At 31.6% G+C, this 27,044-nt stretch overlaps 2 protein-coding genes across 6 annotated transcripts; one reads left to right on the forward strand and one right to left on the reverse strand.

Annotated features, from left to right (window-relative positions):
• Positions 1 to 9,261: 9,261 nt before the first annotated feature.
• Positions 9,262 to 13,845, reverse strand: LOC140955125 (uncharacterized). 5 transcript variants are annotated; one of them, XR_012168869.1, is made up of 3 exons: positions 10,491 to 13,837; positions 9,983 to 10,379; positions 9,262 to 9,904 (listed from the first exon to the last, which is right to left on the reverse strand). XR_012168869.1 is itself a non-coding variant. In XM_073406845.1 (3 exons), the coding sequence occupies exons 2-3, from the start codon at positions 11,231 to 11,233 to the stop codon at positions 10,058 to 10,060; spliced, it is 1,065 nt and encodes a 354-aa protein (XP_073262946.1). In that variant the 5' UTR covers positions 11,234 to 12,241; positions 12,928 to 13,845; the 3' UTR covers positions 9,262 to 10,057. The 5 variants fall into 5 exon arrangements, 4 of the variants coding, with proteins under 4 accessions (XP_073262946.1, XP_073262945.1, XP_073262944.1 ...); XM_073406845.1 differs by having other exon boundaries at positions 9,262 to 10,379; positions 10,491 to 12,241; positions 12,928 to 13,845; XM_073406844.1 differs by having other exon boundaries at positions 9,262 to 10,379; positions 10,491 to 12,241; positions 12,333 to 13,842.
• Positions 13,846 to 20,215: 6,370 nt separating this feature from the next.
• LOC118028900 (uncharacterized) lies at positions 20,216 to 26,827 on the forward strand. The gene is made up of 8 exons (XM_035032652.2): positions 20,216 to 20,595; positions 20,679 to 20,741; positions 20,832 to 20,927; positions 22,962 to 23,009; positions 24,361 to 24,432; positions 25,583 to 25,641; positions 26,189 to 26,276; positions 26,383 to 26,827. Exons 1-8 carry the CDS (start codon positions 20,296 to 20,298, stop codon positions 26,530 to 26,532), a joined length of 876 nt encoding a protein of 291 aa, XP_034888543.1. The 5' UTR covers positions 20,216 to 20,295; the 3' UTR covers positions 26,533 to 26,827.
• Positions 26,828 to 27,044: the final 217 nt, after the last annotated feature.

Genomic DNA, 27,044 nt, shown 5'->3' on the forward strand with positions numbered 1-27,044 from the left:
GTCGTCTGAGGTATTTATTTACTTGACCGGCCTCATATGTGACTTGTTGGTTGGTGATGGGCAGCGTTTGAACCCAGCCAAATTATGAACCGGTAGAGATCTAGGTCATTGGACCAACCAGCCAAGGTTCATCCTGCCTTGTACTTTAAGACCGTTTATTTTTTTATTTTAAAATATTTTAAAAATAATTATTTTTTTTATTTCAAATTAATTTATTTTTTTCATGTTTATATATCATTTTGATATAGTTATATCAAAAATAATTTTAAAAAAATATTATTTAAATATATTTCTAAGAAAAAAACTTTGAAAAGCAACTGCTATTACGCTCTTAAATAAGTATTTTATTTTTAGTTCAAAATGTGCTTTTAAGAATTTTTTAAATTATTTTTAGATTATTTTGATATATTTCTAAATAAAAACATTTTGAAAAATAATTGATGTCGCATCTCAAACATTACTTATATGTTAATATTATAACAAATGTGTTTTATTATATCATAAATTTTTAAAACAAAAAATACAAAGATGCTAGTTACATTTGATGAAATAAATTAAAAATATATATGTATTGATAAATTGTAAAAGACTTGTTAATATTAACTAAAAATACAAGAGTGATTTGCTTGTGATATACTACGGGTAAGATTTTAAGTTTAATTTCAACATAAAAATATAATTACATTATGAATATGTTTTCATGTATCATAATCTTTTTGTCTAATTTTTTTTATGTGGACCTCGGTTGACTTTTATGGTGGGCTTGATTCTCTTAGTCCTTCACTTTTTTTAATATTTTTTTTTATTTTTTATTTTTTAAAATAAAAGACTTTTTATATAAAATAATTAACGATTATTTCATGGATAAATAAATACAAACCAAATATGTAATGTCTTTTTAAAATAAATTACTCAATAATATTCAATGGGAATAAATTTTTTTTTATTTTTTATTATAAATTTTTATATAATCTTTTCAAATTAGTTATTCTTTGATTTTTTTTGTATAGTTGCATAAAAATTATCAAGATATTATTTTTTATTAAAACTAACTTTTAAAATTATGATAAATTTCTATTTAAGAGACCAAATTGTTAATAAAAAAAAAAAAAGACATGTTTGTTTAAAAAATAAAAAAGAGATACATAAATAAGAAAAGAGAGTTTTGGCCAAAAAAATCTTTTTCTCTTGAATTAAAACTAGTTACATGACCCGCGCGATTCTACGGGTTATTTTTTTTGCATAAAAAATATATATAAAAAAAAACTAAGATTTAAAAGTGTTAGGTTTTTCTGCAAAGTTATACCCAAGAATCTTGGGTTTCACTGCAACACCTAACCTAAGAGTAGTATTTATAATATTAATAATAACATTAAACTTGCATGACCCAAGTTTAAGTGAGCCTGACTGCAACACTGGACCCAAGAGCATTGGATGTGAGTCTGGCTGTAAGGTCGTGTTATAAAAGTGTGATAATTAAATAGATTAATTAAAAATAAAAAAACAAAGAAAAAAAACCAACATGAAGAAAAAGAAAAAAAATATGAATTAATTGGGTTAAACCTTCAAACCAGGTTAACCCGTCAAACCTGGAATTCGCATCATGAAAGTTTGATAACTAAATAGAAAAAAAAAATTATCGGGTTTACCCAAAATTAACTGGGTTAATTCATCAAACCAAGTTAACTCGTCAAGCTTAGGATACGTATCATGAAAGTCCAATAATTAAATAGAAAGAAATTTAATATTAACAAACTAAAATAAACAAAAAAATTCATTAAAAAAACAAAAAAAAGAAGAAGACAGTTCTATAATATAATATAATAATATATTAATAAGTGAAAGGCGTGAGAAAAGCTACAATACTTTCCTCATGCCTTTTAGAGTATTCTATAATGGTTCAAACTCTTATAAATATTTATTTTGATTACGTGAAGTCATTATTCAAATCACCATGTTGATATATTAATATATATATATATATATATAAAAGTTGATGATGCTAACCAAATATCAAGTTGATAAAATAAAGGATAAATATAGATTAAGATATCTCATCTCGTGTCTTAAGAAGCACTTCAAATTATTTCTTCAAACTATACATCAAAACTTTTTTTTGCAAGAATAGCACTAATTTAAATCCATCAAAACAAATTTATTTTATACTATAATTCCTCCATTCCTTATCACTAGTTTTTTTTTTTTTAAAAAAAAAAGCTTTTCAACACATATTGTTTATTCGATAAAAATTAAAAGTAATAATTAGAATAAATATCAAAAGAAGATCTAATGATCTAAAATAACGATAAGAAATGCATCTTCATAATTAAAATCCTCTTTATCTTATTAATGTGAACCCTTTTTACAACATCTTTTTTATCACAATTATAAAAATTCAATTTTCGACCCCTCTCAAAAAATATATATTTCAACCAAAAAGACAAACAAAAATATTTCAATCAAAAAGAGAAATTTCAAAAAAAACAATTAATTAGAAAAATACAATTATGGATGAAGATTGTTAAGAAATTGAGAGAAAATGGTTCACACTAGCTAAAAATTAAAAATTAAAAAACTAAAGACTGATTTGAAAAATATACCAATATTGAGGAACTATTTTAATGTATTTAGAGATGAAAATGAAAGAAATATTGAGAAAGAGGTTGAAATTGGCTGAAAATAAAAGAATTGAACAACCAAGGACTAGAATTAAAAAATGGCAAACTTGGAGGACTTATTTTTTAAAAAAAAAACTCTCTTTTTTAGAAAAATGACGTATTAAAAAAGAAAAAAACAAAATCTTAAGTGAAACGGTGCATTTCACTTAAAAAAGCTCAAAATGATGTCATTTTATGTATGGACACAAAATAGCTCCTTCTCTAACGAACATTTCTGCAACTGTTGCTTTGTTTTTCCGATTATTTTGCCTCGCTTTGGCCACACTTTCTCTCTCCCTGCTTCCTACAAATACCAAACAACACACCATTCTCTTCCCTTACATGTGTACTCTATTTTCAATTAAACAATTACATGCTCTAAGTACTAGGGGTGTTCCAAAAAACCGATTAACCAAAAAAACTGAAAAAACCGATGAAAAATTAACCGAGAAAACCGAACCGAGATAGAAAACCGATTAAACCGATTTTAAAACCATAAAATTTGCCCAATTCGGTTCGGTTTGATTTTGGTTTGACCACTTAAACCGGTGAACCGAACCGGTAGTATAAATACCATAGTAACTCAGTATGCCTAACCCTAATTCAATTCTGAACTGAAGCCGCCGCCTACACCAAAGAGCAAAAAGCCAAAGACGATTTATCATCTTCTCCCTTCCGCATATGTCTCTTCACATATGCCCTTCACCTTCAATTTTCATCATTCCTCTTCTCCTTTCCATATCTGTCTCTTGACTCTCTTCCTTCAATTTGCATCCTTCCTCTTCTCCCTTCTGCATCTCCTGAAGAAAACCTTAGGCTTCTCTCTTCATTTGTAGGCTTGCGGCAGAATGACAGGGCTCCTCCATTGGTAAGTTTATCTTCGTGTGCTTAATTGCTTATAAGTTCAACTTTTTGTTTCAAACTTTGATGCTTTTCTGACCTCTGCTTCTCATTTCATTTGTTTATATTGTTAGTCTGTTAGATATAGAAGTTCCAAAAAACTGTATGATGATAATCTTAACTTCGTGAGGTTTCAGTTTCCTTCTACATGTATTTTTCGATAATCTACGGGACTGGTAGACTGGTAGTAAAACTGTGGGGAGTGGAGTGATATTAGCTTTTGAGTGCTTATTTCCTGCCTTCTACTGATGGTTTCATTTTTGGGGTATACAAATTGTCAAATTTAACTCAAAAAGCCAGAATGTCTTTCGACTCTTTCCTATGGCATTTGTCTTATAAGCGCTATATTTTAACCTTTAAAGGAAAGGTAGTCTGGTTGACCTTCATCCAAGTTCAGCACACCCGAGAACACAGCACTCGCTTACACTTGAGTCCTATGCTTGTTGGCCAGACTTGTTCCATCTTTACATATGCGGTCGTTGTTAACAGGTCACATTAATGCATATATGTCCATTGATACAACTTGATGATATTGTTTCCATTTAAGATTATGTTTTTATCGAAGGTGCAAATTTATTAATTCATCACTTGAAGTTGGGTTTTGTAGTTCACTTCTCTTAGTTGCAATTTGCAACATTGGTCATGAGGTTGGTTCTTGTTAATTTTAAGATGAAGATGTCTTAATTTCAACAGACATTCACGGGTCCTCTCATGTTAATGTTGTCCAGTTGCCTACATGACTGTGTTTCGTGGGTTCGCCGTTTTAACTTGTATTGGAGACATTTTTTATAATGTTTTGGATTGTTTTCTACCTTTTCTTTAATGATGATAAAGCAAATATAAGAAAAAAAACCTCCTTTCTTTTGAAGGATAAATTAGCATTATATTTGCATATTATTTATGAATGTTTTAGTTCCTAGCTGTTTTCCTCATTGTTTGATACTTTGATACTGTTGTGCTAGTTATATAAATAAGATCAATAATTTTAATTTCCATTATCTTGCAGAAGATATAAAGAAAGAAAGGAAGAAGCAGTGGAGCCTGAGGTTGATCCTGAACGAGATTAGAGGACAATATTTGCCAATCAGGTTAAAGATAGACATGTTTGATAAATTATACACATAATTTTAAAAAGACTAACAAACAAAACTAGTTCATTAATAGCTGTTGTTTGATAAATTCTTCACTTTCAATGTTTTTTTCATTATTTTATAATCTGTTTTAATTTCATATGGATAATCGGGAAGATCGTACACCAATTGAATCAAATCCTTCAAGTTCAAAACCCAATTCTTTTTCTATTCCAGTTCCAGTTCCAGTTCTAGTTGCTACTTCTAGTACAAATAGCAACACTGAAAGTGAAGGTAATCCAGCTTCTAGATCTAATAAAAGAAAAACATCTCAGATTTGGGATCACTTTAAGAAATTAGATGGTAATGTTAAGGCTCATAGGGCTGCATGTATGTATTGTGGAAAAGACTATGCATGCCATACTATACTTAGTGGGACTAGTAACATGTGGAGTCATCTAGGTGTATGCAAAAAGTTTCCTTTTGTGATTGATCGAAAACAAAAAAACTTTAGTCTTATAACTTAGGTCTATAATAAAAGGGGGTAATAGTGGAGAGGAATCTGGTGACTATTAAGGCGATGGGTTATAGTTATAAAGAGTGTAGGAAAGCCCTGGAAAAAATGATTATACTTGATGAGCTACCTTTTAACTTTGTTGAAAACCAAGGATTTAAATCATTTTGTCAAGTAATGCAACCTAGATTTGATGTTCCTTCTCGTTTTACGATTTGGAGAGATTGTTTAAAAATTTATATGGTTGAGAAGGAAAAATTAAAGAAAGCTCTTAAGGATCAACATGTATGTTTAACAACCAATACTTGGACATCAATCCAAAATATTAATTATATGTGTTTGACTGCCCATTGGATTGATGAAGGTTGGAACTTGAATAAAAGAATTCTAAACTTTTGTCAAGTTTCTAATTATAAAGGTGAAACAATTGGCCAAGCAATTGAGAGTTGTTTGTTGGAATGGGGAATTGATAACATTTTAACAGTTACAGTTGACAATGCAAGTTCAAATAATTTGACAATAAAATATTTGAAGAGAGTAACAAGTAATTGGGCAACTAATATATTGTCAAATGACTTCATGCATGTTAGATGTTGTGCACGTATTGTTAATCTTATTATATATGCGGGATTGAAAGATATTGATGATTCAATTGTTAAGATTATGAATGCAGTGAGGTTTGTTAGATCTTCTCCTTCTAGACAACTTGTTTTTAACCAATGTGCAGAGAGGTTGAAAATTGGGAGTAAAAAATCTGTTTGCTTGGATGTTGCAACTAGATGGAACTCTACATATATGATGCTAGATGCAGCTGATAAATTTGATGTGGTTTTTTTGAGGTTAGAAGAAACTGATCCTAGGTATTTGAGTTACTTTGAGATTGATTCAAAAGGAAAACAAAAAAACTTAGGTCCTCCTGCTTTAGAAGATTGGGAAAAGGCTAGATCTTTTGTCAAGTTCTTGAAACTATTTTACATGGTTACATTGAAATTTTCTGGCTCGTTGTATGTGACATCTAATTCTTTCTTTCATGAATTGATTTACATGCATACAAGCATATCTCAACTTTGTAGAAGTGAAGATGTTTATGTAAGTAAAATGGCCAAGAATATGATGGCAAAGTATAAAAAATATTGGGGGGATCAAGATACACAAAACTTTTTGTTGTATGTGGTTGTTGTGTTAGATCCACGTTTCAAATTGAAGTACGTGAGATTTTGTTTTGGAAGATTGTATGATGTTGAAGAGGCTGAAAATTTTACAATTAAGGTTAAAGATACTTTGCTAAGGTTGTTTGAGCATTATATGAATGTTGATGAGAATGTTGAGGTTGTTCATGGTGTTGGAACTAGTATAAATGAAAATGTTAATGTTGATTTAATGGTGGTAAATGATGATATGTTGGATGACTTAGCTTCTCAATTCAAAAAACATTTAGAGGAAGAAGACGGTGTACAAAAAGAAAAAAAAAGAGGTTGAGAGGTATTTGGGTGATGATTGTGAGGATCATAATGATATTAAATTAGATATTTTGGGTTGGTGGAGGTGTAATGCTACAAAATACAAGATTCTTTCTAAGGTGGCACAACATGTGTTAGCTATTTCGGTATCTACAGTTGTTTCTGAAGCAACTTTCAATACTGATGGTTGTATTTTAGATCCATTTTGAAGCTCTTTATCTCCATCGACAGTGCAAGCACTGGCTTGTTGTCAGAATTGGTTGAGTTTAGCATCAATTCCAATCAACATCAGCAACTACACGGATTATATTGAAAATTCTGAGATGATTGAGTCAGGTAATTCCTTTTACAAATTTAAATGTAGTTATTTTATAATATTATTTATTTACATATGTTTAATCTAAATTTTTAATTTATGTTTTTGTAGAATTTGGTGAAAGTTTAAAAATCTCAACTGATTGTTTGTAAGCAGTATTGGTGGCTTGGTGCAATTTTGGAATATAATTGTTTTGGGTAATTAATTTACTTTACCTTGTTAATTCCCCTTAACATTTTGCATACTTAATTTAATTCTTTCAATAGTTGAACTCTATTATGTTGCTAATTTGCTAGTGTTTTTTTTTATAGCATTATCCTTACTGGAATTTTTGGATGCCCATGCTGCTGTTGCTGGAATTTTTGGATGTTGGTGTTTTTGTGTTTTATTCTTCAAATTATGCTGGATATTTATGATAATTTATTGATGGTTGATAATGTATTCGCTTGTTAATGTTAACTTTTCTAGTGCGAACAAACTTTTAATTTGAGGTGTTCAAATTTGATCATGCATCTTGCATATTGAAATTGATTTATTAGATTACTGCCTGTAAACCATTTGAACAACTTCAGGTTTATAAACCAGGAAACAAGACATGAAAAATAAATTTATTTGTCATTAGTCTTGGGATGCCCCTTGAATTTGAAGTTGTTTGCTACATATTCCTTAACCTGAAAGGAGAAGAAAAGTTCGTAGTGACCAGGAGAAGAAAGGCTTGCAGATGGCACTTCCACATTGCATGCATAAGTGTTCAGCAAGGAATTCCTGTTTATGGCATTAAGCCAAGCTGTTAATTAATTCAGGTTTCTATAAATTTTAAAACTGTAAGGCTAAGCTAATTTTTAAAAAACAAAAAAAAAAACCCATAAATGAAGGGATTTTGGTTTCCCGGTTTTTTTTTTTTAAATCGGATTTAATGAAGGGATTAGGTTTCCCGGTTTTTTTTTTAAAAAACCGAATTTAACCGAACCGGACCGGCTTGATTTGAACTGGTTTCTGGTCCGGTTTGGTTAATATTTCTCCAAAATAGTGAAATTCAGTTCGGTTGGTTTTTTTAGTCTGAACCGAACCGTGAATACCCCTAGCTCTAACCCTCTAAAACCACTGAAAAATGTTGCAAAAAGACCATCAAAGGCATGCTTGGCTAAAAGGATACAACCATGGTAGATAATTAAGATTAACTCAGGAAACTAATTGCCATAATCATTCAACCAAGAAAAAGTTTTAGGAGCTTAATACTTGCCTATAAATATAGGGGGAAAGAAAAAAAAAATAATGGGAGCCAAGCTAGAGAAAAAATGCCAAGTTTAAGAGGGAGAGAGAAGAAAAAAAGAGTTTAAACTTAAAGAAGTGAGGGTAGATTAGGCCAGAAGGTAGGAGAGATGAAAGAAGAAGAGAAAAAATCAAGAAAAACCTAGAAAAAAGGAGAGTTTTGAGCTAGAAATAGAGGTGTTTTAAACCACGAGGCACTAAAGGGAAAAATAAGAAAAAATAAGACAAAAGGAGGTACAAAAAATATAAAAAGGAGCCTCGAGTGGATCGAAAAACACATCTTTAACACACCACCATAAAAACAAGTGATAAAATCCTTCTTCCTTCTCTTTTTTTTTTTTTTTCAGGAGGTTTATGCATGGTTTACTATTCAAAACATAAAATAATGCACATATTACTATTCATGCATGGTTAGTATTCACTCATGCATTTTTATTTTATTTTATTTTATATTTAATTTTATTCACTTCACATTAACATTATCTTTGTTTTATAAAATTGCATCTTTGTCTTTTTACATATGTATATATGTGTAAATATTTATTTTTGAAAATGTTACAAAACCATGTTGACGAGTTAGAGTCAATTTTTTAATTAAACTTGGGCTTTAATAGTTATGTTGATGTTTCTCATAACTTTTAATGACCACCATAAGCCTAGCGTGACATTTTTAACCTTAAAATAAGTTCAATAATGAGTTGACATATTTTTTATTAAGTTAGTGTCATGTTTTCAAAACTTGAATTTTTACTACTAGGTCGACATGTCTCATGATTTTAGGTACTAACATAGACCTAGCATAATGTTTTAAAAATAAAAAAACAAGGTCGATAATAAATCCACGACAAGGTTGTCAAAAACACTTTTTTGACATGACACGAAACATACAATTTAAACTCGAATCGTAAAATCGTAAAATCGAAAGTAAAATTTTTTAACTAAAAATCGTAAAATCGAAAGTAAAATATTTTAATTAAGATCTTAAAATCGCAAGTAAAATATTTTAAACAATACAAATATCCAAACATATTAAAATACATAATTAAAATAAAAATAAAATAAACAATACAAATATCCAAACATCTTAAAATACATAATTCAAATAAAAATTCATACATGTCCATAGTATTTCAATAACTAAAAATTAACACACCTAAAACAAACAGTTTGTAGGTGTGTCATGTAAACTAAACACACCCTCATTGCCTTTGTCTCCCTCATTATTCCTAAAACAGTCATCAAAATCATTACCATCTAAAGGATTATTACCGCTACTACTAGTACTAGCACCGATATTATGAACATTAGTGCTACTACAAGTACCAGGACCAATACCAATATTGTTAACAATATTTAACTCCAAGCTCTTTGAATTATTTGGATTGACATCATTCTGAATCTCTTAATCATCTTCAATTCCATGACACTCCATCCCAACATCATTAAGATTTTCTTCATCATCACTTTCATCTTCTTTACCGTTTTTCCTTTGTGTTGCACTATCAATGACATCAAGCAAATCAAAGTTGGATGAACCATCATGTTTCTCTCCCTCGGTTATCCAATCATCATCAGATGAGAGATGATAAAAAACTTCACCAAAATCATTAGCTTGCTTTTTGACTTGGTTATCATTTAATTTCAGATTGCACATTACAAATACCAAGTCATTCATTTTTTTTATGGTGCAAACAATTTCTTCGTTTTGTATGAACCTATGTAAGCAATTCAAATTAACATATAAGATTCTTATAAAATATAAAAACATTAAAATTAAAAAGGAAAAAACTTACCATCTCAAATGCGCTCCAGTTTCGCTCGCATCCAGATGAACTACAAGTCAAGCTTAGAACTCCAATTGCAAATTTTTATAGCTCTGGACATTCATCTCTATAAGAATCCCACCATTTAGCTGGAGTCTTTTTATCCCTTGTTATCTTGACAGCCTCAATACCGAACAACCCACTTCCATCCTTGAATGAATCAAGTTGCAAGTCAATTTTACACCTTTCACTTGCATCGGGCACCATCCTTTCTAAGCATTGATATAATCCAATTTTAATGTTAGCATTAACTTTAAAATTAGAATTATAATGATAATAAAGATTCAAATAATATGCTGCTGCATGTAAAGGTCTGTGAAGTTGAAGTTCACATCTTGCATCAATGATATTCCATATAGGCATATAACTACAAAAAAAAAATAAGAATATTATCATCAACATTACATGACCTAGCTGGTAAACATTATAATCAACTGATAGTAGTAAATAAATAATTAGCAAGATATATAATCAATACCTTTTTTTCACAGAACCAAAATTCATTTGTATCTTCTCTTTTGCTTGATCCATTGCTTCATATATGAAACCCATAGCTGGTTTCTCATCTGAATCAACTAATCGAAGAACTTTTATTAGAGGATATGCTGCCTTAATACATGTAGTAACATCATGCCAAAACTTGCTGTCCAAAACAAAACTTTGAATTCGCTTCCCTTCTTCTGTTTTTGAAAACCTACATGACCTCCATTGGATAGAAGTAAACATTGTCATCAACTGTATCTTACAATCACTCAAACATCCAAGAGTTAAGTATGCAGTAGCAAATCTAGTGGTAGCAGACCTAATCAAATCCTTTCCTTTTGTAAAGTGTCTGAGCATGGAAATGAGAATAGTTCTTGAATATATGTATGAAGTGATTCTCCTCCCATTAACAATAGTTACTTGATGGACCTCTAGTTTCTTCTCAAAATCTTCCAATATCAAGTCGATACAATGGACAGCATATGGTGTCCAAAACAATCTTTTCTGTTTTCCCATCAATAATTGCCCTGCTGCCTTATAATTTGCAGCATTGTCAGTGACTACTTGCACCACATTTTCCTCTCCAATCCTCTCCACAATAGCATCCAACATCTCAAATATTTTATAATCAATCTTGGATATATTTGAGGTATCTATAGATGATAAAAAAAATTGTCCCCTTAGGACTATTAACCAAAAAGTTGCAAATAGAACGCCTTTTCTTATCAGTCCATCCATCAGACATTATTGAGCAACCTGTTTTTTTCCATTCTAACTTGTACTCCTTAAGCAAGTTGATCATGTGATCTACTTCTTGCTTCAAATACTTCTCTCTAATATCATGGTAGGATGGAGGCTTAAAACCTGGCCCATGTTTTGCAACCAATTTAAGTGCCTTAACAAATTCAGGGTTTTTCACATAGTTAAATGGAATTGCACTTATGTAGAAAAATCTTGCAATTTGTCGACATGCTTCTTCACTAAGATCCTTTTTTAACAGCTGGTTGATGGTGGTTTGTGTACTTCCACTCCCACTCGTTACTCTCTTTTCTTTGTCCGCTGAGGTAATTTCATTCCCTTCATCATTATCTTCATCTTTTCCAATATATTGGAAAGCCTTTCTTTTCTTCTCAGATGCTTCTTGATTTTTCACTAGAACATTCAAAATTATCTTCTTTACATCTTCTGGTGCTTGCTGGCATGGCTCAACATCCTTTCGAGTGCACGCCAAATGATGCTTGAAACAAAAAATGCCTCTACTAATAATTTTCTAACAAAACTTACACTGCACTCTTCTTGAATTCTTGTCAACATCTATACCATATTGCCATCCCACGTCAAGTCTATTGCCACTTGTAGTTTTTTTAGAAGTCATGTATCTTACAATTCAAGAATCATTTGTTTCTTGTAGTTCAATCATTTGTTTAAGAATTACAAATATGCATGTTGTATCCTACAGTTCAATACATTATTTATGGGAAACTATTTTAGCGAGACAAAAACCATTCGAAGCCATTTCAATTCATATTGAACATGATAAAGCTGAGTTTCTTCAGGGAAGCATACATTCAAGTTTTTGAAGAAAAAAAAATTAGAAAGCACGCACTACATGAGACAGAAAACATAATAGTTAGAGATGTTTACTTGCAAGCTTTCACAAACAGCCCCGGTGTCAATCACAATGAGAAAACTACGGGTATGCTACAAACTTTGTAGCAATCACAGTGTCATTTCGCATCTATTTTCCTGAAAATTAAAGCATGAATGCACTTATTGACAACCAATACATATTCGTAACATCTGTTGCAAGTAAAGCTCCTCAGACCATTCAACTCACAAATGGTTATGGCCCAAACAGAGCTCCTCAGGTGTTGCAGGTAAAGCTTTTAATTCGTAACATAAACAAGAGAAAAGATGTCTGTTCTAGCATTTTATAAACTAGAGGAAGAACTAAATCATGAAGGTCATCGTTGATTGCATGCAGTTCAAGCTGTCATAGACTTCCTTGCAGAAAGGTTTAACACATCTAATAAGATTTTCTTCTTCTTTTTTTTTTTTCCTGTAAGATAGATTCACAGAAATCAAAAGCACGGTTATTCATCAAGCCCAGTGATCAAGTGGATATTGAAATCATACTGCATGTCTATTATCAGAAATTATGCATACATTATGCCACATTGATCATCAAATTAATCACAGCATGCCCAGATCAAACCAAAAAAAATTCACACTTCACATATTCACACTTCACACTTCACAGCATGCCCAGATCAAACCGAAAAAAATTCCCTGGACAGAAGCAAACCACTTAATTGTATAATACACAGAAGCAAAAAAATTCACAGCATACCAAATCATTTTTTGTCTCTAATCACCAGATTCACCACCATTAGACAGAAAAAAAAAGCTTGGGATTGAGAGTCATTGCTTACCTTCGTCTCGCCAAGAACACTCTGGATCAATTCTTAGAGTGTAAGACAAAGAGGGGACGATTGGATGAAGTCTGGGACTCTGTAGTCAGGGAGAGTGTGAGACAAGGAGTCAGGGACGATGAAGTCACAGGTGGGGAGTCTGGGACCGTGGGGTGACCTTGAGACAGGGACGAAGTCGCAGAACTCAGGAGGGTGGTCGGGGACTTGGGTGGGAATTGGGAAAGAAGATAGATTAGTGCCTTAAATTCCTAATGCCCTGACCCTGAGTAAAAAAATTGTTTCAATTCTAATTTTCCATTTGGTGACCCGTGAGTCCGTGAGCGTCAGCTGTGTGACCGTGACATTTCCTTTAAATCGTGAAAACATAACGTTTTTAACGTTTTTTTAGAGTTGACCTGGTTTTATGCGAGTTTGACCCGGTTTTATACGAGTTTGACCATTTTCGAGTTTTGCTTTCGTTTCTACACGTTTTGCTGGTTTTGACTCGTAAAATTATACGATTTTACGAGTTAAAACGCATTTTTAACAACAATGATCCACGAGTCTTTTCTGGATTAGGATTGACATGGAACAGGGCGTCATATTATTTTCAATTTTTTTGCTTTGTAAATAATAATGATAATAAAAAAGTCAAGAAATATAAACAAATAAAATTTAAAACTAAAAAAATCATCAAGTTACGAGACACTTTATTCAAAGCCCGACATTAACTCAATGAAAATCCACCAATAATAAATGACTCACAAATAAGCTAGAAAAATAATTTAGAAAGTAAATGATGTAAAATAAATTTAGGAGAAAACACAAAAAACAAAAAAATGCAACCTTTCATTTAAAAGGATGGTATAAAGTTGATTTTTATATTTTCTTAAGTATAATCAACTATTTACTCAAATCTGTATAAACAATGCATGTTTTATAATTCTTAGTCTCTTTAAAAGAACTAGGTGAAAATTTCATTTTTCATTTTCCCCTTTTAATATTTGAAGTTCTATTTTTCATTTCGGGTGTGACAAGAATAATTATTTTTTAAATAACAATTTATCATAAAAATAAAAGTAAGTTTCAGTAACAAACAAAAAACTTATGTTTTGATATTTTTTACACAAATATATTAAAACAGAAAAGAATAATATAACTCTCGCTCACTACCACGAAAACAATTTTGAAATATTTTTTTAACTAATCATACGATTATTAAAAGGGCTTTCATATACAAGATAACAAATAGAATTATGGAACCAAAATGTATTTTTTATCAAAACCTGCTTTTGTGATTAATGTAATGTTTTTATAATGTAAATTAAAACTAATATCCTAAGAATAATTTTACTTATTTTAGTTAAACAATTGAGAATTGAAATTAAAAAGAAGAAGTTATAGCCAATTTCTACCCTAAACAAAGTAGGCCAAGCACACTTGAAAAGCTATGAATACATATTTTGATTTTTTTAATTGAAAAACACAAAGATAATATTTATACTTAATAAAAATAAATGTAAAAAATATATAAAGTGATAGACCGAGAAATAGTTGTTAATTCAAATTAAAAACAAAAATAGAAAGCTAATCATTCTCCTAAAATCGTAAGACATATGAGTATGCAAATATTTGACTCTATCTTTTCTTTTTAATTTATATATTTTAATTTATCTTATCTTATATATTATTTTTTCTTACTAAGAAAAAATGGTTTTTATTTTCTATATACATCATGAAAATATAGTTTCTTTCAATCTATATGAAAGGAAAAAAAAGATAAATTATAGTAATTTCTTTAAAACATTATAAAAATATAAAACAGTTATATAAAAAAAATATATTTAAAAAGGGTGAACCAAACTGATGTAATCATAGATTTAACATCAAGAGATCCATTAGAAGTTCTATTTGGTCTAATCACAAGACTTGGAGAAAAGAGATTCAAGGAGGCATTTAATGGATTTCTTTAATATACAACGACAAATATGGACTTCAAGAGAATATCAAAGAATAAAGAACAAGCCTTGATTAATATGATTTATATTCAAGAATGACTTGTAGGAGAGCATCAAGACATTGCAAAAATATTGGAATAAGAAGATTTAAATATGCCAGTTGTGACATTTCGCTACTGTTTTAGCTATAACTAGAGCTACATAATGAATTTTGATGCGATTTTAGTTGCATTGAAAAGTAGACATTCATATTTTTACAGTGATATATGTTATACCTTTTAATTCATCAAGCCAAAGAGATAACCATTCATTTAAAATCGGGCTTCTATCTTGCCAACAGATTATAAAATTTAAATTTGGTTTTATTTTAATTAGTTGGACTATTATTTATTTATCTTTTAGTTTATTTTAGAACCTGCAACATTTAAGATCTTATTTGGGTTAGGTTTATTTTACTATTTTAGTTATTTTAGGCTTTTAATATGTTAAGGTATATTTATCAAGTTCTGGTCTATTAAGTCAAATTAGGGTTAACTTTCTACTATATAAACCAATTGTTAATATTATTTTTCAGTTTATGATTTTTTCTTTAAAGTTTCCACATATTGTTTGCTTTGTTTATTTTTATGTGGTTGAGTAATTTTCATACTAAGTTCTTGATTGAACTTAGAAACTCTTTGAAGGATTGATCAACTTTGTTGTGATTTATACTTCTTGTTCATGTCTTGTTATAGGCGTAAGGTGAGAGTGATCAATTGTATATAACTTTAGTTCTCCAAGTCAAGGTTTTATTGGTCAAGTTGTAAACTTTTCTTCAAACCTTAAATTAGCAATCTAAAGGACAATTTTGCATTAGTTTGGTACATAGTTTTTAAACCCAGACAGGTGGCCGGCCTAGTCCAAGGCCCGGGTTCCGAGTTTTGACTGGGTCGCCCAAGTAAATCCTTATTTTAAAAAAATCATAACTATGTCATTTTAGTAAAAAAAAAAAAAAAAAGCAAAAGTCAATGGGTTGTAACCGGGTTTTGCCGAGTCACCAAGTTAACCCGCCGGGTCAGCCATGTCACACCGGATCATGACTTTTCCTATTTTTTCTTTAATCCGGTCCGGTTCCATTCCCAGGTCGACCCACCGGGCCGGGCTGGGTTTCAAAACTATGGTTTGGTATCAAAGCATGACTAATTTTTGGTTATATCTCTTTGATTTTTATTTTTACAAGTAATTCTAGGGTTTTCTTTAGGTCTTGCTATATTTAGGGTTTTCTTTAGATTTTTCCATATCTAGGGTTTGTTTTCTTGGTTTCTTTCTCTCTAGGGTTTCAACTAATACAAAAAAAGGAAGAAAAAAGTCGGTTTTGATATGGAAAAGTCTTAAAGTTGCCAAAACATTGCATACAAAACAACAAATTGTGTTTATCTTTATGACTTAAGAAATTTGGCACACATATAAAAAGAAAAAAAAAAGAAAAAGAAAGAAGGATCAAAATTGCAATCTTGAAAGGATTCTTGGGGAAGAAATTCAAAAATCTTGGATCTTGCATGAACTAAGGTTTAACCGAAACTTGTCTTAGGAACTCTTGGGATCTTGATTGATCTCTTGTAAATTTGGGTAGAATAGAATTCTCTTGCATCAATTGCTTTAGTTTCTTGATTTCTTGCATTGTTGTCTTTATTTTCTTTAATTTTATAGTTTTTGTTGTTTCATAATAATAATTTTTGCTTTTATTTCGTGCTTTTGTTTTCATCATTATATTTACACTAATTTATTTTGCTACTCATAATTTTAACCTTAAGTTTCATTTTAAAAATTTTGAATAATTGTTAATTCTTTAATCTTTAAACATTAAATAAATCATTGCATAGTTATGTTAATTGTTCGATAAGTTTTTAAATTATTTTTAAGAATCAAAGTATGGGAATATAGTAGTAAAAGACATAACGAGACTATTAGAGTGAAAAACCTAATAAGTTATATGAAACATAAGAGGAGTGAATTTTATTGTGAGTATAAACATGTGAGGTTTGTGTAAGAAAATTTTTTCATTACTACTAACCTTTATTTTGGATATAAACAATATTTTCAAAAAATGTTGAACAAAAAAAAGTGAGAATTGTGGAGGAAAGACATGATAGAATGAAAGCTATTATGGAGGTATTATGGAGGTTTGTGTTTAATTTCCATAAGTGTTAAAAAAAAGGTTAAATTGGTTGTGGTTGAATTCACTAATTATGCAATTAGTTGGTGGGATCAAATTGTTATAAGTAGAAGACGTAATGGAGAAAGATCAGTATAAACTTGGAAGGAGATAAAGACAATCATAAGAAAAAGGTTTCTACCTACTCATCATTATAGGGATATCTATAATAAACTACAAACCTTATCTCATGGTTCTAGGAGTGTGGATTAGTATTTTAAGAATATGGAAGTAACTATGATAAAGTTAATATTTCTAAGGATATAAAAGCTATAATGACTAGGTTTTGGAGTGGATTAAATAAAGATATTGCTAATGTGGTGGAATTATAGTATTATATGAGGATTGGGCATATGATACTACACATGGTTGTAAAAGTGGAGAAGCAATTGAGGATAAAGGGTAGTGCAAAACCTAATGGATATTTAGGTTTCTTTTTTGGTTGGAAGTTAAAATTTTAGAGAAAGGGTAATGCAGATGTGAAACCAATAATTGCATCTAAAGTAACCGAACCTTTCTTTGTTAGGAAGCAAGTTACGACTTTGGAGGAAAAAAGAGAATGTATTGCTCAGCCAAAGCATAAACAAAAGATTAGGTTTTTTCGATATCAAGGGCTTGGACATTATACATATGAATGTCCAAATAAGATAATTATGGTTATAAAAGATGATAATAAAGTGGAATCGGCTAGTAAGGATGGTTTGGAGGGGATGACAAAGCTTGATGATTGTAGTGATGTGGAGTATGTTATGTAAGGAGAAACTTTAGTTATAAGGAGATCTTTAAGTGTTCAGGTCAGAGTTTTGAAGCCTGGCTCGGTGGTTGACCCGGCCTAAAGCCCGAGTCATGAGTTTTGCCTTAGTCACCGGGTCACCTGGGTCAACTATATTTTTTTTTATAAATTAAAATGATGTTATTTTGGTAAAAAATAAAAAAACAGTCAACGGATTACAACCCAGTTTTGTCGGGTTGCCTCGGGTTGTGACTTCCCCTATTGTTTATTAAACCTGGTTTGGTTCCAGCCCCGGGTCAGCCGGGTCCCTGGTTGACCCACCGGCCCGGGTTTCAAAACTTTGGTTTAGGTTTGTGAAGAGGATATAGAGCAACAAAAGGATAATATCTTTTATATTAGGTGGTACATTGATAATAAGATATATAATATAATAATAATAAGTTATATGATAATTAATAATGGTAGTTATAATCATGTTACTAACTCAACTTTCGTTAGAAAATTGAACCTGAATACATCTAAGCATGCTAAGCCATATAAGCTTTAGTGGTTGAATGAATGTGAAGAAGTTAGGGTGATTAAGTAGGTTTTGATTTCATTTCTAATAAGAAAGTTTAAGGATGATGTTTTATATGATGTTGTTCTTATACATGCTACACGTTTATTGTTGAGGAGACCTTAACAGTTTGATAAGAAGGCAAAAAATGATGGGTTTAGAAATATGTATACTATGGAGAAAGATAGAAAGATTTACACACTTGCTCTATAATCACCAATGTAAGGGTATGAGGATCAATTGAAGCTTAAAAAAACTAGGGAAACTAAATAAGAATTTATGAAAAATAATAGTGAAGATGTGACACCAAGTGAAATTAAGGTGAGTTGTGAGTGTGAAACAATAAGGGGAAAAGTTTCGAATTAGAAATGGGTTTGAAGATTTCAGCAGAAAAAAAAAAAACACGGGGAAGGCTGAGAGTGGAGAGAAAATGAGTTGAGAGAATAAAGTAAAGACGAGAAAAGAAGAGTGTATAGAAAATTAGGAAAACACCTTAATTTTTATACAAAAGTTGAGCTTTAATTCTGTCTACAGATTATAAAATTTAACTTTGGTCTTATTTTAATTAGTTGAGTTATTATTTATTTAGTTTATTTTAGGGTCTGCAGAATTTAAATGTTTATTTGGGTTAGGATTTATTTTATTATTTTAATTATTTTAGGTTTTTAAGGTGTTAAGATTTATTTATCAAGTTTAGATCCATTAAGTCAAATTAGGGTTAGCTTTCTACTATATAAACCAACTGTTAACATTATTTTTTAGTTTATGAAATTCTCTCTAACATTATCACATGTTGTGAGCTTTATTTCGTCTTGCGTGATTACATGATTCTCATACTAAATTCTTGATTGAACTTGCAAATTCTTTAAAAGATTGATTAACTTTGTTGTGATTTATATTTTTCGTTCGCGTCTTGTTATAAATGTAGGGTGGGGGTGATCAATTGCATATAATTTTGGTTTACCAATGCAAAGTTTTTGTTGAGTCAAATTACAAACTTTTTTTCAAACCTCAAATTAGTAATTTAGACGACAATTTCAAATAAAATAAGTGAGAGTTTTAATTAAAACTTAAATAAAAAATTAATGAAAAATAAAAAGCTAGGAGATGTTGAGCTTGATAGTTTAGGCTCGTGCACTTAACAAGGTACTTAGGAATGTACGTGTGCCTAGGGTTGGAATTCTAAGCTCACATGTTTGAGCTGATTTTTTTCTAGAACGAGTATCATTCATTTTTTATATATATTTTTATATATTAGATGACTAGTCTTTTGCTATGACAAACAATCTATTGTCCAACACCATAAAAGCCTTTAAAAACTTTTTTCCTACCATAAAATAATTTACAATCTCTTTAAAAATTTTAAAAATATCATAGTAAAAAAAGTTAATGACCTGATTTACTTTTCCTATCATTTTGATAGGATAAATTCAACTCCACTGAACTCCTCTCAAGAATTTCAAATTATTAACACTAAAATCACCTGTTATGTTAAATTGATGTCGATATCCAACAACTTTCTCACTTCTAAACTTTTATTATTGGCTTTTTTTTTTTCATTTTCTAGGAATAAAAAATAAATAAAATAAATTTTAAAATCAAAATGTAAAAGTTTTAAATTAAAAAAAACAAAACTAAAATTATAAAAATCCTATAAGCTTTTTTTTTTTTGCAAATAATAAAATTAAACCTTTTTCTAGTAAAATTGAGCATCATTTTAATATTAAAATATTATTTTAAGATCACAATCACTTTATAAAAAATATATTAAACTATAAAGTTAAATTTTTAATAAATATAATATAACCGGCGGTGAAACCAATATCTCTTTTAGATTTTTGTGTTTGTTTTGTTTTTAATTTAATTTAACGAGCTTATACTAGAAAGCAAGAGTGACAACTCAAAACCAAACAAATTCAGCCTCTCCGAAAGCAAGCAAGGAAAAAAAATGGAGAAGGCGGCATGGCTACAAGTATTCGCTCTGTTACTCGTAATCTCACCTCTTCACGCATTCCAATCCGATGAACTAGACGAAGAGTTCGGCCTCGAGGGAGGGAATCTTCAACCTCATGAACGAATCCCTGATCCGGTCGTACCCACCAGATCAACTCCCAACCGAGTGAAGTATTCGGATTCAGATTCGGACTCAAAGATCCAAATAACCCTTGAACACGCCTTTGGCGACTCCGATTTCTTCCCTGCTGCTACCTTCTCTGCGCGCCTCAAAACGTGGAGTCACGGTGCTCAGGTTTGCTCTTCTTCTTCTTTCCATATTTATTTTTCAAGATCTCGAGAATTCTGAAGCCCAAATCCATTGCTTAATTGATGCAGACACTAACAAAGCTGCGGTTTTCAAGAAATTCTTTTACGGAGGTGGAGAAACAGAAATTCCAAGTAATCCCGACATCTTTGTAATATTCTTGATGTTTTTGATTTCGCACCTTGCAAGTTATTTTGATTTTTCTTTTATATTTTATTTTGCAGAAATTGCTGGAAGACGATGAGTTTTACAGGATCAGATTGCCTTCCAATGTTTTGAACCCTCCTGGAAAGGATTTTGTCATATCATCTGTCAGAGCTGTAAGTTGCCCAAAATCATTATTTTTTTCTTCTTTCTAAAGCTTTTTGGATGATATTGGAATTATTTGTACTCTTTGTGATTGCTTGCTTAAATATGAAAGATGAGCTGACACTTTAGCCTATTATTTCCTCCCTTTTCGTGTTTTTTCAAATTACTAATTTCTATTTGAATAACAAAACCCTTTTATGGACTGACTGTCCTAGATCATTAGGCATATCAGGCTAGCGCTGGTATGAATAATCAATCCTCTTTTATTGTTGCTTATGCCATTAAATTGTGAAACCCTCAATCTTTAGCAGAGGACTATATTTAATGGTTACTATATTGTCTTTCTCAAATACTTTTCTAACAAAAAGCATGAGTCATGTCTATTCCAGTATCTCTGGATTTAAGGCTTGTGGGCCCTAGAACCAGCCTTCACCTTACATTAAAAGAAAAGGAAGGAAATGTGAAAAGAATTCAAGGTTCTGTTCTAATTACTTCACATTGCTTTGGTTTTACCCGGAACTGTTTGTTTTTCCTCTTGCTGGTCTCTGCCTCTCTCCCCTCCCTAACATGCAGAATTTGCTGATTTTGATTGTTGTTCTTTTTTTTCTTTCCCGTAGTTGTTGTTCTTGCTGATATCACAGCTTTGGGTTTAGACCTTCGGACATCTCAAATGCACTCTGTACTGAGTTTTCAAGTCATATCTTCCTCTATTGCCTGAGTTTCCTTTTTTCATGATTTTGTTAAGTTCATATCTAGCCCACAAAAGCTGTATCTCTCTCTCTCTAAACCCATGGCTGCTTTTTTAATACTTTCCTTGACACAAGTTGTAATTTTGAAAACAATTTTTTTTTGTATTTTTGCTGTTGGTTGCGCAACTTGAAAGAAACTGAAGGTTCTTGTTTCTGGAACAATCTTAAATTTGCCATCTTCCCTGCTTTGCATGTAAGTAAAACCAAATGGATATGTGTCGCTAGAACCCCAAAAGTCAGATAAAAGGGAAAAACAAGAAAATAACATTAAAGCAATGTATGCTTCTTTATTCATGTATGTTTGTCTAGTTCTGCAAAAGGCGTTTTGCCTCATTGGGTCTGGAACCTTTTCAAGGCTACTGGCTTGGGATATAGAGATCTACAGCCCCAAGAGTTTCTTTAGTCTTCAACTGCTTTCTTTAATACTCTCTAATGGTTAGCTATTCTTAGTTTTATCTGTTTTCTATCATCCTTTGGTCTTCATATGTTGGAAATAGTACCACTAAATCATGCTGTTCGGCTTGCAATAGACATTTTTCCTTGACTGAATTTTAACAAAGTTATAAAAAATTAGTTTTATCGAAGTAATGTTTTTAGGTGCATCCTTTAAACCTTTCCTTTCCTTTTTTTTTGTGATTTCATTTGTTCTCTAGATGGGGATATTTGATTGCTTGTATGATTTTGAATTCATGAAATGTTATTTGCTTATCCATGCTATTCCTTAGTGAAGCTCAAATCTTATGTAGTAATGAAGAGAAAAGCCTATGCTTTGGACTTAAGATTACCAAAGTTTTTTGCAGTGTGAAATTGTCAATTTGAAAATTCAAATAAAAAACAGGCGATTCTTCTCTTTTCAGTGCTATAGGTGTAAGGCAGTAAGGCATAATGGAACACTGTGCACCAAGACTCTAAATGCTTCTGAAGGTCCAATTAATGAACCAATTCATCTAACCTCATATAAGCTGAAATCTCAAAATGTTAAAGTAGGCCTCATGAATCCTTATTTTCAATTCTGTGCTGTCTAATGCTGCTTCGTGAAATTCTTGGCAATTAAATCCTGAGCATATCTAGCATCAATTTCACACTACATTTAAAATTTCAAATCCTAGGTTTAATGACTTGGGAAGGTTCCAGAGCTGGCTATAGACGTGGCACCACATTATCATATATCTATGTATATGACACTCACCCCATATCTTGCACACCTTTGTTTATGTGTTTCTCTTGTCTAATGATTATTGCATATGGAAATTCCAATTCAATATAGCTCTAACTCTCATTATTCTTCAACTACAGAGATGTCTTCCACGGGATGGCTTGGATGAGCACTTTGTTATACACACGGTAATCTCCGGCTCCCTGATTAATGATTCATGCCTGCCTTTTCTCTTCAGGAGTTTGTTCTGTTACATGTTTCACATTTGAAGTTAATATGAGTTTACACACACTAAATCTTTCTCATACATTTTTCTCTTCAGGAGTTTCTTCTATGACATGTTTCTCTTTTGAAGTAAATATGTATTTTCATGCATTAAATCTTTCTCAAACATTGTTGGATGCTGTAATCCTTTGTTTTTGCTCTCAGTCTTCGCTGATGAATATACACCTGTGCTTGCATATGATCTTATTTGCATTAATTTTTAGATTTTTCTTGGCTTTCGAATTCAATGAACTGTCCAATTGTGCACTGAGATGGAACCAGAGAGTCATTAACCTTAGTTCGCCTACTATCCTATCTGACTAGAGTGAATGTGATATTGGACTATGCTTTAATTTAAATAGGTCAAACAATGCTACTTTTTCAATATATTTAACACATTGAATTTTTACTCGTCATAGTGACCTGGCACGACCTTTCTTACTAATCTATCAACTCAGGTAACATTAGATTTCATTCTTATAAATGGTAATTAATTTTAAGGAGCTTAAGAAAATAAATTGTTCGTTAAAAACAATTTATTGCATGAGTATGAGATAATTTAATAGTTCACTGAAGCTATTGTTTAAAAAATGTTTTAGGACTCTCATATGTTGGTGTGCGTATATGATGGTGTGCATGGTATGAGATATGATTGGTGAGCCGCTTTTACTTCAATAGAAAAGTGGAAGGGCTGTCTGCTATCTGAGCATTTTTGCTATTTTGGCTGAGATTCAGTGTTTGTCTTGAGTCGAATGCTATGGTTTTTAAGCATCAAACATTGTCCATGAATTTTTTTGCAAGGTAGAATGACACTTTTGGTTCCTTTCTTTAGTTGCTACTGTCTCTGATTAGATTTCTTTTTTAGTTTGGTTTCATTCTCCCAGTGGTGCTCTTAGGCTCTGAGGGAGATATGCTACACCGTTATAAGAATGTTTACCTTTTAGTACTTTCATCCTTTTTCTCTTTTTATAAAATTAGATTCTATCGTAAAAAATAAGCAGGTAAAGTTAGTCTTTGAGGAAATTTGAGTACTGAAAAAGAAAACCTAATCAAGGGATTTTCAAGTTACTAATTCTCCTCTCATGATGATGTGAGCATATGAGGTAACCATGGTGTATGTGGGAATATGCTATGTATATCTTGTTACTGTCCTATCTAAAACCAGGGCTATAAAAACATACTTCAATTATCATAATAAAAGGGAATATTTTTTCTCTGCAATGTACAAGTGTATTTCATAATCAGAAAGGTGTTATTATTCATCTTTTGTTGCAGGAAGGTGTTAATATCTTGGCTGTCAATTATGGTTCCCCTGGGGCATGCCCCTACCCACGGCAATTGAAACTTGTAAGTTAGAATTTCTTTTTCCTTTTTCTGTAGAGTTTCTTACTGTAACAAAGCAAACTACAAGAACTAATTTGCTCACATAGACAGAGGACTTTACTGAGACCATATAGTTGAAGCATATAGTTGTTTTCAGAACTGGAAGCATATAGTTGAAGGGAAAGTTCTTAGCTTTCCTCCCTTTTCCTCCTAATTGAGCCCTTTTCTATTTGAGAATTATACTACTATTACTAAATATCTGAAACACCTACAGATAGTTGAAATGTTGACCTCCTGGCCATACAAATTGTTGCAGCTGCAATCTCAAATTTCTTGATTATGAAATAAGGCCCTGTTTTTGGTGGCTTCTTTCTACAGAGATCTTGGGAGATGCTTGATGGTTTGTGTCATAGCCTACCAAGTATCCCATGATGAGTACCCGAAGCATGCTCCTTCCCTGCCAAAACACTAGTTAATTTTTTACTTTTTTCCTCTAAGATGTACCTTGGGACAGCCTCAGTATATTTGTCACTGCCCTCCTCATAGCATTTTTTGAGTCCTTGTGTGCTGAGAAGTCATATGCTCGCCAAGCATTCCATTCATAGTGGATCACATTTTTCATGTTATTTTGTCCCAATGAGAAATTTCCTTAATCAAATTGACAAGGAACTAGTGTTGTCAAAAGGCACTCAGGCTCTCGCTTAAGTGCTATAGTTGAGGCCACAACACTTTATTAGCCTCATGTGATGAATTTCAACAAAACGTTGCCTAGGCGAGCACTTAGTGCCTCAGGCATGACACCTTTTAGCACCTTTCACATTTGACAACACTATTACTACTTTAAATTATCTTATTTTGTTTTAAGGGTGAAAAATATAACTTTATATGACTTATGGTATTTTATATTATTTTTTGATTTGATTTTCTACTAACTAATCTTAACTGGGAGGATATATATATATATATATATATATATATATATATATATATATATTTTAGATTTATATATTATATTATAATATCATACAGATATTGTTTTGCGCGCCTTTTGCCTTTGACAACACTGCAAGAAACCTCTGGAATATATGATGATTGATGGAGGTTTTGAGGGCATATTTAACTTTTTCCAGTTGCATAATCTCTCATACAGATGTTTATGTCCTTTTTGTTTTAGCCTGCAAAGTGGTCATTCAACTCTCATACGGTTCTGAAGAATAGCGAGCAGGCACCAAGGTAAAATTAAGTATTTGCATATTTTTCTTTGCATTATGCATTTCTTTGCACTCTGCATTTCTGAGACATGCCCATACACTATTTTTTTTGTGTGGTATTTTTTGAAGCAAGTCTTGAAAGATGCAAAGAGAATTTGCTTCTGGTGTGCTTTGTTTACTATTTATCACCATGTTATAGCAATTAACTTTCCAAATTGTAAAGCTCATAAGCATTTTCTTTTGAACTTAAACTGTGGTCCAAAACACTTTATTACAAAATAACCAGAAAAGAAATAGGAGGTCAGCCAAAACTGTCGTGTACCCTTGTGACTGATTTTATTTCGAGAAAATTCCCCCTCCCTTTCCTTTGTACTTTTTTCTACTTATTTGTCAAGTTCTACTTATTCGTAAAGTTCTACTTATTCAGCGCTGTCCTAAAATTTTTGTAGCTAGAAGTATAAAAGAAACAAAAATATAAGGTTACCAAGGGATATGAGACCACCCACTGTTGTGTAAATTGCTTTCCTTGTTTTTGCATTTGTTGTTTATACTTGCTCTGCTTTCTTCAGAACTCCAATATTTGCTGAAGATTTGCCAGGAGAACAAGGAGAGGGTGTAGACGTACCACCACCAGAAAGGTCCTTTTGGGCTAAATATGTAAGTATTCTGCTAGTTGATTTACGGACACTGCAAATTATTATACGGAAGCTCAGTCATGGTATGAAAGAAGAAAATTTTAACCTATGGAGGTTCATTTTCTCAGTGGATGTACTTGATCCCTCTTGGACTCATAGTGATGAATGCCATGACCCAAGCGATGAATATGCCCGAGGAACAAGCTACTGGCCAATCAGGTGCTCAGCCAGCTGCAGCAATCCAGCGTGGGTCCAGCCCTGCTGTGAGAAGACGATGATGGGGTTAAATTGTCCTTCCAACAGGCATGCGTTCAATATCCCAATACCAGTGGAACTTACGATGGGATCTTAGATTTGCATCTCTTGCATGGGGACTGCAAGTTTTGTAAATTTTCTAGTCACCGATTCTTATTTTCCATTTGAATCCATGTTGTACTTTAGGAAATTTAACGTAATTGTCGTGCAGGGAAGGATTAGGAATTACTCATAGAGCACATTTGTCAAATTTTATGGTTGATTTTAACATTTTCTTTTGCAAACGATCCAATCACATACAGAGCTCGTTCTACTGCATTATTATTTGTTGCCCATTTGATTTTAACATCTTCTGGCATGCTTTTGGTTTTTGTCCGAAATAATCGAATCAATGGAGGGTCGTTTTGGATGCAATGACTCGTTTATGCTATCGAAATTCTCTTCTCAGGAAGGGACCATAGAGATTTCTTCATCTATTTGCATTTAACATGTCTCCTTGTGAAATCCCAGTGATTTAGCACATGTTCATGGTAGC

This window comes from Populus alba, chromosome 19 (assembly GCF_005239225.2).
Source record: "Populus alba chromosome 19, ASM523922v2, whole genome shotgun sequence".
Taxonomy (NCBI): Eukaryota; Viridiplantae; Streptophyta; class Magnoliopsida; order Malpighiales; family Salicaceae; genus Populus; species Populus alba.